The sequence below is a fragment of the Cryptotermes secundus genome, unplaced genomic scaffold (assembly GCF_002891405.2).
Source record: "Cryptotermes secundus unplaced genomic scaffold, Csec_1.0 scaffold5, whole genome shotgun sequence".
In the NCBI taxonomy this organism is placed as follows: Eukaryota; Metazoa; Arthropoda; class Insecta; order Blattodea; family Kalotermitidae; genus Cryptotermes; species Cryptotermes secundus.
The window spans coordinates 256,816-275,713 of NW_019724742.1; the positions used below are offsets into that span (position 1 = coordinate 256,816).

Consider the following 18,898-nt stretch of genomic DNA (forward strand, 5'->3'; position numbering starts at 1 on the left):
AACATGGCTGTCGTGCGGATATTCCCAATTAATTTTCACTTTGACAGCTATAACTAATGAAATGATTGAGTTGGAAATATGAAGTTTGGAATAAAATTTGCCTATAAGTTCTGCGCGTGCTTGCAAGTGGCAGTTACAAACATGGCGATGATGCGAACCTTGAAGCTTTATCTGAAGGGCCGATGATACTGTATAGTAACTTATTAAGAATTTCAAACGAAGTCAGAACTTACTGAAGTAGAATTCGATCTTAAGACCATCAGCTCACAAGCTCAGTTCGCTAACCTATTTCAGTTTACCGTCCGTGTATAAATTTACCTAATTGTGACACTAACAACATCCATGCCCTAGCTCAGGACGTTATTCATCGGTTTTTCTTCGCGGAGGCCCGTCTTCAGCCCCAGGGCAGTCCAAATGGGATTTTTATTGGACAAAATGACACTGAGGCAGTTTCTCCTGTCAGTTATCATCTCGCCAATGCACTCTTCTATCATCTGTCGCCAGAGGCTCGTGCAGCTGGTTCGCTTGCTGCCTAAGTACCAAGGCGTTCGGCCTCATTCCACCCCAAAGAGTAATAAAAAAGCATTAACGACACAAGATATGCACAACTAAGTCTGTATAATGATATAAGCCTATATGAATTCAACCCGCCGGTCACAGTAGGAGCGCGGTTTAAGGCTTGAACTGTCTTCGCTCGCTCGGACACTGGGATCGTGGGTTCGGATCCTACTCAGGACATGAATGTTTGGTGTGTGTATGCGTTTATCCTGTGTTTGTATTGTCCTGTGTTTAGGTAGCGGCCTTGCGACGGGCTGATCACTCGTCTGAGTCCTACCGTCTGTTTAAAAAAGATTACGAAGCCGAATAAAAATCATGGGTCCAGAATGGGTCCCTGATTATATGTTCGTTTTCATGTCTAAATGGCAGTTCAGCCTCCATTTCATGGACTCGGAAGAAATCGCATATCATCTCATATTTGACCTAGCAATATCCACGTGTTGGACTTCAGATGTTGATTCAGTGGCACGGAATAGGGTGTGAACGTACCTGTTTATAGCCGGTAAATCCATTAAGTCGAAATTCTTTTGTCTTTTGAAACCTGTTTTCTTTTTCAGTTCGTGGACTTGGGTGTAGTGACGAGTATCGAAATCAACCATAAAACAGTGGAAAGTGCAAGAAAAGGACAGGAGGTGTGCATTAAGATCGAGCCCGTCTCCGGAGAAGCGCCCAAAATGTTCGGTAGACACTTCGATGAAAAGGACTTCCTTGTCAGTAAGGTAAGATCTATGAAAAATGGTGAAGTCATAGTGTAGTGAAACTTGTGTACGCCCGAAACTGCATTATCCGATATCCTGTCTTCTCCCTTGAATATAGGATGAAAATCGATGTCAAATTGCTTCTAAGAATTGGAAGCTACGAAAGGAATACAAATACCTAACGGAAAATAATTTACTTGAAGGATTTTCTCGTTTAATTTTGTTCCATCTGCCATCTTCCTGGAATTGATATCAAAACGAATATCATAATGCAGTGTTTATCAAACTGTGGCACCGGTACGCCAGATGGGTACTAAAACAGCTTGCTGTTGTTAACTTAAATCCTCATTCTCAGCGTTCCCATTGGCATCTGTTTGAACTGACCCGGAATAGTCTTGAAACACGTACGTATAAATGTAAAGCCGCGCCGTCGCTCAAGCGGTTAGTCGCTGGCTTCCCACCGCGGCGGCCCGGGTTTGATCCCGGGTCTGGTCAAGTGAGATTTGTGGTGGACAAAGTGGCGCTGGGGCGGGTTTTCTCCGAGAAGTTCGGTTTCCCCTGCCAATCTTCATTCCACCAAATTATCCATCATCATAATCACCCGGGGCAGGCTACAGTAGGCCAATCAGTGGCCGCCGTGCCGAGTGGACCCAGTTGGACTCCACCCCAGGAAGAGAACTGCTCTGTTGATTTCTGCCATGTGACCATGCTTTCTTTAGGTGGAAACAGATGTGCCTGTGCTAAATAGGAACCCGTTTTAACCGCAAGTATTTCAGTTTATTTTGTGTTGTGTTTAGAAACAGGTTCCGTGGTATATTGAAGAACCTGAAGATCCCTGACCGTCATACGGTCCTTTACCACACCCCGACTTCCGGTACGGCTACCAACTCGTCTTCTCGGCCTTTCCATCCATAATTTCTTTCTTTATGTTTTCTGATTGTCCGGTCTAGAAACCCGAAATTAAGAGCCGTGGGGATTCGTTGCGCTTACCACGTGACACCCTCTATTCGCAAAAGTTGGCGCTAACTTCGCCGACAAGCGGCGGTCGCTCGGTCTAATTCGCTTGCGGACTACAGGCTACGGAATTTTTTTGTTTTGTCGAAAGATAATATGGTATTCTTGGTTTATTTAACGACACTTTCAAACGCCAAGATTATATAGCGTTGCATGAGGGATGGCTATTGAATAATTAATTGGAAATAATGCTCAAAGATGTCATGTTGTAAGTTAAAGCCATAGTTTGGCATTTACCAAAGGAACTGAGGAAGAGAGCGAGATATCTCAGTCAAGGTAACCAGTCCCCAGCCTGGGGTTGAACCCAGGGCCTCCAGAATACGAAGTAGGAGTGTGTGTACTCCGCCGCGACTTTCTGTGCTCGATATCGTAGTGCCATGCTCGGATGAGGCTCGCTGGCTACCAGCTACCGCGGTGGGTAAGGTCAAGTACGGGAAAGTAGGCCAGTCCAAAATCGATATGCTCGAAATCACAGGATATTTGATGAAGAAAGCGATCGCTCGATGTTTGTAACAACTCGAACCGGATGACGCCATATGAGATGGAGAAGGGATTGCCACGTGCCGCCCCTTCATCTGCATGGAGCAGCCACCCCCCTTATAGTGGAATTCAGAATGGAGATCAAAGGGGCGGCACTTTCTCTTAAAAAGGTCAAGTGATGACGTCAGTGGGCCTGTCGTCATGCATATAATGGGGTAGCAACCCTGTGACCTGGATATGTGTAGGCCTACTTGTATAGCCTGTCCAGTTTAGATAGATCTCAGTTCGGGGCATTGTCAGGACCAGGTCACTGCTTGAAGGAGCGAGCATTGTGTTGCCCTTGTCATATTTCTCATAGCAAACAGTTTACTCTGGACTGGTGCTTCGCGCCCCATCCCACCAGTGAACTTTGATTGAAGGCTTCCCCGCACCCACGCTCAGAATAACGGACAATTCATAACAGCAGCTTCTTTCCCATGTGCATGAATCTCAGAATTGTGTTAACGCTGTATGTTCGTTGGAGCGCCTCTGTGGTCTAGTGGTCAGAGGTCCCAGGTTCGATTCCCGGCGCTACCAGATTTTCTGAGAAGTAGTGGGTCTGGAACGGGGTCCACTCAGCCTCGTGAGGATAATTGAGGAGCTATTTCAAGGAAATTGCGGCTCCGGTCTAGAAAACCGAGATTAAAGGCCGTGGGGATCCGTTGCGCAGACCATGTGACACCCTCTATCCGCAAAAGTTGGCACCAACTTCGCAGAGAAGCGGCGGTCGCTCGGTCGGTATAGTTCGCTTGCGGACTACAGACTACGGAGTTTTTTTTTGTGTGTGTGTGTGTTCGTTTCATTTGGTTTAGACTTTCTTTGCGGGCACTAACACTGGGGCTTTTGTGGCGAGTTCAGTAATACGGTACCGCGTTATGATTACATGTAGGACAGATCGTGTCTGTCCGCCCTCATTTTTCGGGAACTCATAACGGATTTTCTTCAAGTTTATATCTGGACCTTACAAATAATAGTACGGATAAAAAGTAAAGTTACCCCTGTGCTTAATTAAGTAATGCCCACACCACAAGGCGTAGAGGTTTAGCTCCACGTGTTCTTAACCTCGGCATTAGTTGGAGGTGAGTGGTCAGATTCGCTCTACTGCCGCTTTACTCCCGGAGTTACAGTCGCCGTAGCAATTACATATGCTGGTTGCATCCGAGAGCCGGCTTGCACGCTGTGAGACAGTGAAATCTGCCTCTGCGAGAATCGAACCCCTATTCCTCTACCATACAACACATATGCCGTCGCCGTACCAACTGAGCTATCCCTGCTCCCTAGTTTGAGAAGGAGATTTCCCTAAAGCTCTAAATCATTGAAGTATGCGCCCGCGAAGGCGTTACGCAAAGCGTGGCTGTGGAGACTCTGAGACGTGTAAGAGTAAGACGTTCTGTGTGCGTGTGCAGGTTGAGAGTTATCAGCTACAGAAATTGTAGGAGCGGTCGCTGTGAATATTTCTTTATTCTGAGGTATAATGCCGTGTAGCCTTGTGAAAGCCCACGTTTCGGAGAAAAATCGCCTCAGTCTTCAGGATCGAAATTTAAGTTAAGCAGGAAATTGGCATGAAGTAGAGAGCAAGCCTGCTGTCTGCTTCGTGTTTATTTCGTGCTTGGCTTACTCTTCGAGCCTGAAGATGGATGCGATATGTTCCTCCGAAATACCGGACTACACGACATTATATCCCAGAAGGCATCACTCTTTTAAAAAATATATATATGTATTTCTCTATATAATGGCGCTGTTTCAGCTGTAATCATTATATAACATCACATGGGTCATTGCAGGATTATGAATGTTAAAGTGGAAAGGTTGTTACGAAAAGATCTTTGCCTGTTTTGTAGAACTATCCAGGAATTTGGTTGAAAGAAGTCAGAAAAAAAACCTAGTGGTACTAGTATATTCTGTCCGTTACAAACCCATGGCGTTTGGAAGAAGTCTATTTCTGCAAACCTAAACGCGGCATGTCGGACTGAGAGAAATAGGAAGACAGAGCGGGCTGGATTCGTGTAACCAACTATTGGTGCTAGTAGGGGTCCTGATCATGGCAATGAATCTTTGGGTTCAGCAAAATGCTGGGAATTTCTTTAATGGCTGAGCAACTGGTGGTTTCTCAAGAGCTCAGTTATAGGTAGGACTATAGACGTGGCATAAATACGATTGTTTCCTCTATTCTTCTCTCTGTGTTCCCCCTTTTCCAGTTTACATTTTATTGTTTTCCTCGGCGTCGCTCTGTATCATGTATGAGACATTTCTACATTCACGTTCTGAATGGAATATCATACGACGTATGATTTCCGATTTGTGAGCGTGCTATTAGACATGTCTTGAGTATAAAGGAAAACGCAGTCTTTACCCGTTTTTGGATACTATATCATGGACGGGCCGAATAAAACCTGTCGATAGGTACGTTTCCTGACTAACCGGATAACATAGCTGAAGACACGGCATTCGTATTGCCTCTGAGCTACCTTTACTGGTAATTTGTGTTCATGAACGATAGAAGTAGAGAATTTCAGTTATCTGCTGTGTTTCGAGTACCTACTGCCGCAGAAAGTGACGGTTGTCCCGGTGTGTGTGCGCTCGAAGGTAAAGTAAAAGTAAAAGTATCCCTGTAACAGTGCCCTGCAGGCCCGTAGGGTTGTGAGAGGTTGAGGTTCCCACATTTTCTAGACAGTCGGCTCATAGATGGCGGTCAGGTTGTCAGCCTTACGCGCCGGCCGCCCTTTACCCCCATGAATATTCCTGGTACTCATTTCTGTTAGAGGCTGAGTCAACCCCAGGACCATAGTGCGGCTGGAAGGATTAGGTAAATTGAAAGAAATCCACCTCATCGGGATTCGATCTCGCGACCTTCTGGTTTGTAGCATAGTGCCTCAACCAACTACTCTACCGCGTGCCCCCTCGCGCGAAGGTACCGCCGCTAACTTCAGTGGAGGTCAGCGGTCTGTTTCACGCTACGGCTTCATTATCCAAGTAGTCCCTTATGCCTCTTGGATGGGTGGTTCAGTAGGGCATATTTTGTTTGAACTGGATGACGAAGAGAGAAACTTATCCCCTTCGATCAGGCCACGCCCAGTGACTTTACCGACCTCGCTGGCCCGGAACTCCTCCGCCACTGTTTGGAGAGTTAAACGAATGCCTACTAATTCGAAAGAAGGCGAAGGAAAATGGTTCCTAGAAAAAAGCTACGTTCATGGATGTCTTCGGTGATAGTTGTCGAGGGTCCTTCAGAAACGAAGCTGTTTGTCATCTGTTTGTATTATGGATCATTTTAGTTTGAACTGACGGAAACAGGGATGAGCAAATGGCATTCGGGAAGAGACCAACCCGTACATGAATTTCACATGTCGAGAACTATCTAAGAGACTCAAGAGACGTAGGCATCTAGTGAAGTCAGTTCAGGTAGGAAGAGACTACATTTACACGTGTTTACGGGTATATGAAATTTGGCAGGTTCGCGTATTTACGTCTGTATCAGTAATAGTTGTCATCATTATCATTATCGGTTATTGGTATTAGCCTATGTAAACTGATTGTCCAGATTGAATGATCGTATATCGTTTCATGCAGGAACGTGGATTTTTCTTTTCGCCACTCCATCCCCATTTGTTCTGAGGCTCATTCAGCCTTCTCTTCAGTGAAACAGGGGAGTGGGGGGTGGGGTGGAGTCCAGCTGGGTCCACTCGGCACATCGGCCACTGAATGGCCTATTGTACCTACCGGGGGTGATTATGATGATGGAGAATTTGGTAGAATGAAGAATTGGCAGGGGAAACCGAAGTACACGGAGAAAACCTGCATCAGTGTCAGTTTGTTGACCACAAAATCCACATGACCTGACCTGGGCTCGAAGCCGGCGACTAACCGCCTGAGCTATGGCACGGCCTTTTGTTGGAGGTATGTGTGTGTGTGTGTGTATATATGTATGTATGGCTTCAGTACCCATTTTTCCAGTGTTACTTTCAACTGATTGCACAAAATTTGGCTCGCGCATGCGGCGTCTTAAATTTCTTAATTTTGTTCTCCGAAGAAACTACCCTTACCGAGAATAAAAGAAACGAAGCAATCACGTTTGAGGACTTGCCATGTCCTTCTGCCCGCATCGCGTTCTGCGTTCTCTTCTTTCATTGAGGTATCAAAACATTCCCCTGCCCCCATTCATATCAGAAGACCTACTTTCACTGAAACAGTCCAGGTCAGCCACGTGTACCCCGTGACGTCATTTGTACGCATGCCACCCCCTGTGACCTATTTCTCTGTTGAGGTCACTGACCTGATGACACGTGTACAGCCCTCCATTCTGCTCCAGTAAGGCCCAAACTAGGGCATCTATCGGCCATTAACACCCCTGCACGTGCCATTCAAAAATTCGAACTATACCCCATTCACCCCTTTTCATGCTTATGACGTCATACAGTTGCCCCTAAAATCCCAACCAGTAGCAGGGTTCCGAAATCGATGTCAGTCCTCCAGTACACGTGTCACCAGAAATTTCATTCATCCCTTAACAGGCTAATGACGTCAGCAGGCACACAGCCTCTCTCCCTCTGACCAATGGCAGAATCCGGAAACTACATCCAGGGCATTGCACCCTTACACGTGTAGAAATTTTCAGCATTCCCTCATTCATCTCATGTCCTACTTCCTGCTACCCCCCTCCCCCCAGCTGTTTTTGGGGTGGTGTGCCCTGACACGTGCCGTTGAAATTTCCAGAGCTCATTCATCCACTAGAGTACCATTAGGGCTCCTGTTCCATTCATTGTTGCTCTGAGCCCCTAGTTGCGCTCTGGGATCTGACGCTGGGTAGTCTAACTGCATGGAGCTGAACCCTTCTTCAGTTGTGCAGCTACACAAGAATTGCCCAGCATTTTATGGAACCCGAAGGTTCATTACCGTGTTCACAAGAGCCCCTCACTTGTCCCTATCCTGAGCCATATCAATCCAGGCCATACCACCCCATCCTATCTCTAAGATCCATTTTAATATTATCCATCCGCCTACGTCTTGGTCTTCATATTGGTCTCTTTCCTTCCGGCTTTCCCACCAATATCCTATATGCATTCATCTTCACCATTCGTGCTACATGACCTGCCCACCTCATATATGTTTCTTAGGTTTCTGCGTCTCTTATAGACCTTTGGTGCTAGGAACCATGGAGAACAGTCTGCGAATGGCCTGTGTAAGATCCTGTAGAGAATCAGTATTGGTTTTTTAATAATTTAGCTTCTTTATTTCTCGAAGTTGCGATATGATATTGAAATCCGTTCACAGACGTTCATCCCGTAGTCCTCGGTTTTACAGCACAGAGTCCCGACACCTATACAAGCTTCCGGAAGGGACTAGCTCTATCGATTGGGCCCAACTGAATAGTTCTTACCTGAAGATGGAGACAGAATCCAGTCTCCGAAACGTTGCGTTTTGAAAAATAAACAGGACGGTTTTTAGACAGAGACAAGACGATGGATAAGGTCGAGAAACATAATATTTGTGCTGATGTACCATCGTAACAAACTTTTAGATCTTTTCTATAGAGATGTGGACTGAGTTGAACTGTTCTGTGTCTCGGCAGAGCATAACAGCACGAATAGCTCAGAGTGTAACGAATTCTCCTATGCGATGGAGCTCGGGGAAGTGCGTTCACAGGGGCTGCTGTGTGTGTGTGTGTACCAGGACATGAATTTATGGGGAATGTTCTGAGTCGATGAGTGAAATTTCATTGAGTTCATGCATGAAGCTATGAATTCTTAGGGAATGCGGTACACACGGGAGTGAATTCTCAGATATCTTGCACCAGGGAGAGAATTTTGAGCAAATACCGGGACATCCTATCAAGGATTGGCTTATTCTGTGGAGCCTGATTTCAGGGAACGTTCTGTATCATGGCCGAGGTTTTTCGTAGTCATCCTCAGTCACCTTAGGTGACTGCTAGTGTAGTACCAATAGGGCGCGGTTATTTCCTTCACTGGTAATCCTTAAGAAGAGTATCTTCTGGGATGTGACGCCTGTAGTGTGGTAGAAATTTACCGACGTTTCGGAAAAACGCTTCATATTCAGGGTCGGGTAAGCTCAGCAAGCAGAGGAAGCATGTCCCTCCGAAACGTCGGGAACTACTACAGACTACGCGGCGTCACATTGTAGGAGATGCTGAAGGACCGTAAGCCCGGTAGCAAAAAAACTACGAAAGAATAATCACAGACCGTGCTCTAAGGCCGAGGGCACACCAAGGAAACTGGCAACCGCAACGCAACCGCGATTTCCGAGAATTGTTATCAGCCTGAGTTGAACACGTTTTGCTGAATGGAGCAGCACAAATTGAAGAAAATGCGTTGCCTTTCCTCAATTTGCAGGAAGCGATCGTGGCTGAAACGAGTTAATATTCGGGTAGCTGCCGGGAACTGAGAAAACCCATGAACACCTGTTAAGATTGACGGAGTCCTGACAGAGGTTGCGTTGCCATTTCCTCAATTTGCGCTGCTCCGTTGAGTAACATGTGTTCAACTCAGGCTGATAACAGTTCTCGGTAATTGTGGTTGCGTTGCGGTTGCCAGTTGCCAGTTTCCTTGGTGTGCCCTCGGCCTAAATTTTGCTGTGTAGCCAACTGAAGCTGCCCTTCTGACGTTGTGGTGGAAACGCTCCTCATTCATGTGACCGGCATTTCTCTCTTCGTCACTCTCTGTACGCTGTCCCCACTCCTTTGCTTGTTTCCGCCATCCCCTCTCTCTCTCTTCCTCTCGTGCTAGGGGCGGTTGTACCCCTAACAGTCCGCTCCAACCCCCAACCGAAGAAGGTTCGTTGTGTCGCGTTCGTGTGCATTTTGATGTGAAACTAGTGCTGCAGCCAGGTGCAGTTCTGTAGGTACGTAGAGACATGTGACCTCGATATGTGTGTGTGTTGTGCCCGGTTCATAGAGCGGAGAGCCTCTGAAGCGTTGTAACAGGAACTGTGTTGATGTAACTGTTATTTATTATTAAAACAAATTACAGCTTATGTATCAGACGCCTACTGCCAAAGATTCTCTTGTAATGTCATATGGAACATAGAGGAGCAGGTAGACAGACGTTCTTACTAAACATTAGTCTGAAATCCTCGGCAGAGGAAACCACGAGGAGGAATTAAGCCTAGAACGGGGTACAATTTAAAATGGAGGTTACGTAACTGGTGGGGCCACGCGGTAACTTAGTTGGTTGAGGCACTGTGCTACAAACCGGAAAGTCGCGGGATCGATTCCGGATGAGGTGGATTTTTTTCAATTTACCTAATCCTTCCAGCCGCACTATGGCCCTGGGGTCGACCATGAATATTCCTGGTGGTAAGAGGTCGCCATCGCGTAAGGCTGACAACCTCACCGCTATCTGTGAGCCGATCGTCTAGAAAATGTGGGAACCTCAACATCTGACAACCCTATGGGCCTCCACAGCCTGTTACAGGGATACCTTTACTCACTTTTACTTTACGTAAGTGGAATGTGAAAGCAGGTTCGATTCTCAGAATAGGATCCAAGCCTTCGGGTCCATTAAAAATATCGAAGCTCTTAATCAGATCAGTAACCTCTCATGTTGCAATTATACGTGAAGGTATACCGAGTTAATACCAAGTTGGCTGATGTAGCGGTAACGCTCTAAACTCTTATCCAGGAGGTGCTGTCGGAACTCCATGGTTTTTCTCAGTCCCCGAGCTGCCACGATCGCTTCCTGCAAATCCCTTCGACCTCCTCAGCCATGCTATCATTCGACTGTGTACAGTAACAGGTCCTGCCTGTCACGAGGTTTCAGAAGTTGTACCGCGACGCAGAAACCGATTTGTGTGTTCTCTTGCGTAGCCCATATGTTGCAGACCCGTGGCTGAACCCAGAATGACTAAATGTTCCTACAGAGTACAGGCCTACCCCCAAGTTCCTATAGCGTATGTAAACACAGGCTGTCGTTCCTCTTCTAATGCAGATCGTTGGCTGAAGCGTCCCGATGCACCGGATTGTGTCGGTAGTGAGGATTATCAGACCTTCGGAAATTCTTGTTGATTATTTCCGTAATCAGTTTCCATAAGTTGTGAAGGGTATTCTGACCGCCTCTCTGGTCTAGTGGTCAAAGTTCCTGGCTACAGATCCAGAGATCCCGGGTTCGATTCCCGGCGCTACCAGATTTTCTGAGAAGTAGTGGGTCTGAAACGGGGTCCACTCAGCCTCGTGAGGATAACTGAGGAGTTATTTCAAGGAAATAATGGCTCCGGTCTAGAAAACCGAGAGTAACGGCCCTGGGGATCCGTTGTGCTGACCACGCTACACCCTCTATCCTCAAAAGTTGGCGCTAACTTCGCCGACAAGCGGCGGTCGCTCAGTCGGTATAGTTCGCTTGCTGAGTACAGGCAGGATGATATGGGCAGAGCATGTAGCACGAAGGGGGCCGAAGAGGAATGCATATAGGATATTGGTGGCAAAGCCAGAAAGAAGTAGATCCTAGGAATACCAAGACGTAGGTAGGTGGACAATATTAAAAGGGATCTTCTTGGGATGATGGATTGGATTGATGTGGCTCATGGCAAGGACAAGTGGAGGGATGTAGTGAACACGATAATGAACCTTCGGGTGCCATAAAATTCTGTGAAGTTCATGAGTAGCTGCACAACTGGCGGCTTCTCTGAGTTTTGCACGTCTACAAAGACTGCGAGGGCCTAGTAATGGACTAGGACACGAAGCTCCCCACACAGCACTCCACAGTGGAGCACAAACGCTTCTGGTTTGTGCTCGGTACGCCCCGCTTCAAAGCTTACACTGCGGCGCAGTCTATTCTGTGTAAACTTCGAAGTCTTTCTTTCTTCGGCCAAATGCTGGGATAACGCCTTAAGTTGACTACAGCCTCTCTCTTCACATTCCTTTTAAGTACAAATAAATAAGACTTCATGGATAAGTCGGCTCCGCACTTTCCCAGACTTTTACACTGAAAAAGCAGACCAACTCGAATGAGGATATCCGGTGCTTCGTCCGAGATACGAACCAGTTACCTTCCCAATACAAATGTGACGTCTTGTCGGTATTTGGTTTCAAATCCTAATGCCTGAGCGGTATCTAATGGAAACTTGTTTTTTAACTGTACATTTATAGAGACGTGGTGGTCGTGGAAATGGCTGCAGACGCAATTGTTCTATTTCATCCGGTTGTTTTCCAGTAATTAGTATCATTTTAGTGAAGTTAGTGAATTTCCACGGGTCTCTCTCTGTCTCTCTCTCACTCAGGTACTGAAATATTGATTGTCTGCCTTCACGTCACTCTATATCTCTTCTTTACTGGAGCATAGCGAGAGTAATCGTCAGGAATAAACAGATAGTTGCGTCACAAGTGTTACCTCAATACTCGAGCCCCTTAGCAGTGGTTTCCCAACGTTTTATCGCTTCATGAACCCCTTTCTTAAGAAACCAGAGTACAGAAATGCACCTCTAAAGTGGATAACCTTCGTGAGTCACATTTTCCCCCCTAGCCGAATCATAGGCTTTCCTGAAGTCTATGAATAGCTGATGTACTGTCTCATTGTACTCCCAATTTTTTATCCAGTATCTGACGAATGCAAAAGATCTGATCAGTAATTGATCTGCCACGTCGAAACTCACACTGATGATCCTCAATAATTTCGTCTATATATGGATCTCCTGTACTCCTACAAAATCTGGCTTACAATATGTATGATATTGCTTTCGCAACTGTGATGAGAGATCCTGCCCTATACAGACCTTTCGCATTCCTCGCGCCGTACCTGATGTCCATTTTCTTTAGCCTAGGTCGTGTATCAAAATAATCCGAGCGGGTCCGAGGCTCTTTGTGACATTTCGTAGCAAGATTATTTTTATGGTGAGGAGCTATATATCCACACCCAACCCCCCAGCTGGAGGACCACCCCTTGTCGGCTCTCTGACTGCTTATTCAGTGTATTCGCAGCTACCCTCCATATGTTGATGCCGTCTCCTTCCGCAACCGAAGGACTCGCCGAGCTGTGGAGACAAGGAACTCACCTAACATTGGAAAAAATAATAAACTAAGAAATATAGGTGATTAATTTATGCTGATTAGGCTCTCCGCCGCTGGAGGTATCGTGCCTTCTGGTACAATATATTTATGAGTACTTACTGTCATGCCCTCTTTAGTTTCTGTTGGTAAGTAATGTCCTCGCGTAACGAATCCCACGGAGTGTATATATATTGGGTTTCCGGTTGAAAAGTGTCAAAAATAAAATGATTATATCTCAAAAAGAATTTATTATACATATTTATGTGTGCATAATTACAAATGGAAACTGTCAAAGTTTTCTTAAACTTTAATGTGGGCTCCCTTGGTGGCACGATGAATATCCAGACGATATTCGATCTCGTTCCACGTTCCTTGCTTCATGTTTGGCATTACCGTAACCACAGAGTTCCTTATGGGAGTTTTCAGATGTTGAAGGTCGTTGATCTTAAACCTGGTAGACAATGTTCTTCACATAACCCCACAAGAAAAATGCACTGGAGTTAAATCTGTCGGCCTAGGAAGCCAAGCTATTGATCCACCTCTGCCGATCCATCTCTGTCCAGGTGATTCCTAACAGGGTGGCAGAAATGTGGCGGCGCCCCATCTTGGAGGATAGTGTGAGGTGGTAATTGGGCAGTGCATACAGCTCCAGTCAACTTGTGCATTAAGCTGGCCCACACGTTCATTTTGGGGCTGCCTCTCTCCAACTCACATGTGATATGTGGATTTTGACTGCCCCAAATCCTGCAGTTGTACCTGTTTACATGTTCACTGACATGGAACGTCGCCTCGTCCGAGAAGCGCACTTGAAGGGGGAAATCGGGTGACGCGTCAATTCTTTCTAGCAGGTTCACAGCGAAGTTCGTGAGTGCTACTTGGTCACTCGGTTTTAGTGCATGGATCATTTGAATCTTGTACGCTCTTAGGCGGAGCCTTTTGTGTAGCACATCGTGCACTGTTGAACGCGGAATTTGTACGAAACTGCAAGCTAGCAGGACGAATTGATTTGCGCGGACTTCGCTGGAATGCCTCTCTAATGCGATTGACATTCTCTTCAGAGGTCCGTATCTTTCCAGGAGATTTTACATGCAGCAGACTACCTGCAGTCCTCAGTTTGTTGTCCCGGAACCGAATGATTTTCCGTATAGGAGGTTGACGTCCATATCCCGTTCTCGAACGACGCTGGACATCCGTAAGAGATTGCAACTCTGCTAGCCACAACACGCATTGAACCTGTTCCTGTGGTGTCGACATCATTACTGAGCTCGCCGGTGGTCACCAGCTGGCGCATGCGCATAAGCCTGGCGTGAAAAAAAAATCTTTCAGAGTTCTCCTCTCCGATGACATCAACCGGATACATGTGTGAGAATTAGTTTCCGAGATATGTTTTTATGCATCTCTTCCGGACACCCTGTATAGATTAGCCCTTCCTTTTACCTCGAAAATAAACCATGAATATGTTTTTGATAATATCCGAAACGCCTGTAGTGTGGTATAGACAAACATTTCCATAAAATTGCCACCTATTCCATATAAAGCTGACTAGCAAGTAGCAGCAGAAAATCGGAAGGGGAAAGCGAATTTCAATGTGATAAATTGTAGCTGTCCGTGTGTAAACGGCCAACGGCTCTGTGCGAACTCCGTTCTTTTGTTGTTCCTTGAGATGTGATTTACTCTAAGCCCATCATGCTGCTACCCTTCGTAGTCTCTAACTCCTGGCTTGTGACTAAAGTGTGGTTCCGCCGGTGCACTACAATCGTTCGACGGCTGATCCCAGCCGCCGCAGCGTCAGACTCAAAGAGCCGGCAGGATAAGTTGTAATAAGGAGATGATGCTCTTGTAGTCGTCTGGGCTGTGACAGTCTCTTGTCTCATACGCGGATATCGACATTTTTGTGTGGGAGGAATACTGACTCCATTGTTGACGTGTGTAGAGTGAAGAAGCAGCTGGTTACAAGGAAGGTGCTCACGAAACCCAAGGGAGGACGAACGGAAATGGAGCCCAATCCGGACCAGTGGGAATTCTGAGCAGGAAGACGCCCCTCTAGGGGGTAAGGACATGCTTAGTATTTTCGTCACAGGTGGAGAATGGAATAGTGAGAAGGGACAACGTTTGGCAGAGGCACAGTATCTTTAGATGGGACAGTGTGCAGAAAGACAGCTCTTGTAGGTTCCTAAAGCTCTTCCTCCTGCGAGGAAGATACAGCACCATCTTCGTCCTCTGACGAGGCTGCACAGTGTAACATTGCAGAACACTATAATCTGAACAATCACAGGTATGACACCCCCAAAACATAAAAAGGAGGTTTTTTTCCTCACGGCTCCAGAATCGTGAGACAATAAAATATAGTCAGGAACCAGCAGTGACTCTCCTGGCGAGTGCAAGCAGAAGTTTACCAGACAGAATGAGCCTATAAGAATGTTCTTAAGAATAGGTTCAATCTACACTACAATTTAATGACAAGGCACCTCGGACTCCAGAGGTCTTCTGACTACAAAGATGGCATGAATGGTCCAACTTTTTCTGTCCAGCCTTCCTTGTCGCTGAAATCTTGTAGTCCTTATGGCAAAAGTCTTCGTCGTCGTCCTCGTGTCGAGTATTGTGCCGTGTAGTCTCTTCGGTTCCATGCCAACTGCACGTTGGCCTTTAGAATTTTTCTTCCCGTAATTCAGTAATTTCCTGTAGGCCTATGTCTGCTGGTTGATTCCATTACTCGTTCTTCTAAACTGTCTTCATTTCTATTATTGCCTGGTACTGTGTGACCTGCAGGAGCTTCATAACTTGTACTCTTCTCCAAGTATAATTACAATGATCAAGTCAAGGAGGATGAGGTGGGCAGGGCATGTAGCACGAATGGGGGAGAGGAGGAATGCATATAGGATATTGGTATTGGTGGGAAAGCCAGAAAGAAAGAGACCACTGGGAAGACCAAGGCGTAGGTGGGTTGACAATATTGATAGGATGGAATGGTATGGATTGGATTAATCTGGCTCAGGATACGGACCAGTGGAGGGCTCTTGTGAACACGGTAATGAACCTTCGACTTCCGTAAAATTCTGGGAAATTCTTGAGTAGCTGCAGATTTGGCTTCTCCATAATCGCTCAGCTCCATGAGTAAGTACTGTGTGTCCTGCTGTTCTCATAAATATATTTTTCGACGACAATAATCTCGCTTTATCTGCTTCATGTATCGTCCAAGCCTCACTGCACAATCAGCGTGACTTTGAACACTTGGAAGGTGGTTTAGCGCACCTTTCTTAATCTGGTTCTTCCATAACTTCAGTTTTCCTCTGAAAAATATCAGTGGAGCCGGTCGTTTTATTAATGCCTGGATTTCACCTTGGAGCTCAGTATTCACCTCATTTCTTTTAGCGGTAAGATCTGTGAGGAAAGCAAGAACTGTCAGCCACAAAGAGTCGATTAATTGTCCATGCAAATCACTACCATCCTATAGGAACTCCGTAATTTCTGGAGGAAGCTCGTGAAAGCTGGAGAAAACGTTTCCTCTGCGCAGTCAGTTGCGCATCAGTTTAGCGTAATAAGTGTTTGAAAAGCCTATGTTAAAGAGGCCTAGCACGGCACCGGATTTGCAGTTTTTTTTTTTTTTTTTTTTTTTTTTNGCACAGCGCTCACAATGTGTTGAAAAATCGATCACTTTTATATATACAGCTGATTAATGACGCAGTGGCAACAAGAAGTGTCTGAGAGCGAGCTCTGAGGCAGAGCCCTGTAACGTTTTCGCTTGTCATGGCTGGACAGCCATCTCTGGTGATTGATCCAAGTTTATGAATGGGAACATTCATATAAGGGAGGATAGCGTAACAGCTTTGAAATATATATCTTCACCTCTAGTCTTCCCATGTTACGGTATTGTTTTCAACAGCACCATCTTAATATTGCCATCGTTGAAGAACATGAGATACTCAGCTAGCTGAAGGCTAAAAAATTAACAGATTTCAGTATTTTGTCTAGTTGTTCAGTATCGTCAGACATATGCACGAGAGAGAGAGAGTCAGTAAATAGGCCACAAATGGATATAACACGTAAAACATGTGATATTCGAACCCTGAGAAGCATCTATTTCTCGGAATATCCTCCGCTTATCCCATCGCTTTACCAGTGCGCCGAAACCCGCGGCATAGAAGCATTTTGACTGTTGTCTGAGCCACTTCCACACCTGCGTTTCATCCTCTTCGTCATCAGCGAAACGTTTGTCACGAAGGTGGTTTTGTACCGGACCAAACAGATGGAAGTCACTAGGGGCCCGGTCCGGGCTGTTCAAGAAGTTCCCACTGTAGTTCTTGAATTCTCTCCTGGGTTGCTCGGGCTGTACGGGGCCTGGCATTGCCACGATGAAGCAGTGCCCCTCTTGTCAGTTGGTCTGGATGTTTTCTGCGAATTGCATCCCAAAGCTTGAACATAACATCACAGTATAATACAAAATTCACATTTTCACCACGCTTCTGAAAATGGGCTAACATTACTTCATGAGAATCCCAAAACACCGTAAGCATAACCATCCAAGCTGATGGCGTAACCTAAAAACTTTTCGGTTGAAGGTAAAGTGGGATGTTTACATTGCACTGAAGCACGCTTTGGTTTGGGTTGGTTGTGATGCGCCCATGTGACGTCCCCAGTAACAGTCCTGTTCTCCTCCTCCTCCTGCATACGGTAAGAGATGTTGCAAGGACAGACCACTTCTGTTCATTTTCTCGATCCTTCAGTTCTATGGGCACCCACCGTGCGCACACATTTCGGAACATCAAGCAATCGAGCATTATGCTTTATGTTGTATTTTAGCGTCCTGTTGCACTGATTCTCGTCCATGCTGTGTATGTATTGGCCGTCTTCTATTGCACTCAATCTCACATGTCACTTCACTACATGTTTCGGTATCACTGTGTCATCCTCAGGTGTGTTATTTACGTTAAGCTATTGCACTGCTCGCCATCATGTGTCGTTTGTAAAATTATTTAAAATGTATATTCTTCATTCACTATCATCAAATTTATAATAATATATATTATATCGCAGTAATTCAATCGGTTACTTATCAGATCGTTCTGATTAATAAGACGGATTTTTAACCGTCCTGTTGCTTCCGGTTGAGTGATGCTGGCGATGGTTGCAGTCGCAGGCCGATAAATGAGAAACGGCCATTCCCAGTAACACTCATACAACCTAAACTGTTTTATCAGATCATTTATCGTCCCCGATGCCTCTTTGAGATTCTGTAACCATTTCCATCATCACTCAACCAAAAACAGCCATGGGTTAATAATCGTTTCGTCCCGTGGAACGAGATCATCTGATAACGTGACCTTTGTCGCATTACTGGAAGTGGCTTGACAGTCTGAGAGATTGTTACCGCCACCTTAACTATTCGACCACAAAATCACACCTTGGCCTGTAGTTCGCAAGCGAACTGTACCGACCGAACGACCGCCGCTTGTCGGCGAAGTTAGTGCGAACTTCTGCGGTTAAGGGATGTCGCGTGGTCAGCGCAACGGATCCCCACTGCCGTTAATCTCGGTTTTATAGACCGGAGCCGCTGTTTCCTTGAAATATCTCCTCACTTATCCTCACGAGGCTGAGTGGACCCCGTTCCAAACCCACTACTTCTCAGAAAATCTGGTAGTGCCGGGAATCGAACCCGGGATCTCTAGATCTATAGGCAGGAAATCTGACCGTTAGACCACAGAGGCGATCCATCACTTGACTACGAATGTAAAGTTAGAAAGGTCACTACCATGTAAGAGCTGCCTTGCAATCACTTGCCTGCGGACTGCCGTCCACGCAGTCGGTACACTCTTGCAGTCACCATTCCGAAAAATGAAAATACGTAAAGGCGCGTCCACATTACTCGTGCTGGTGTGACTCGCTATGCTCGCGAGTAATGTGGACTATAGCGGCCTCCGTAGTCTAGAGGTAACGTTCCCACCTCATGACTCGTGGTACGCGGGTTCAAATACCCGGCGGAGGTCGTCGAATTTTTAAGGGCGGAAAAAATCAGGGAACAACTCCTCCGGGAGGGACTTTAAGCTGTGTGTCCCGTGTCGTAACTTTACGGCACGTAAAAGAACGTCATATCCCCAAAGGGGATCACTGAGCCAAA

At 46.1% G+C, this 18,898-nt stretch overlaps 1 protein-coding gene across 2 annotated transcripts in view; it reads left to right on the plus strand.

Moving 5' to 3' along the window:
- The window catches only part of LOC111862710 (eukaryotic translation initiation factor 5B), a 114,305-nt gene that overhangs the window by 82,999 nt on the left and 12,408 nt on the right, over positions 1–18,898 (plus strand). For both annotated transcript variants that reach the window (XM_023848331.2, XM_023848330.2), the window contains exon 21: positions 1,116–1,277. In XM_023848331.2, the coding sequence (XP_023704099.1) occupies positions 1,116–1,277 (162 nt within the window). The remainder of the gene's footprint in view (positions 1–1,115; positions 1,278–18,898) is intronic.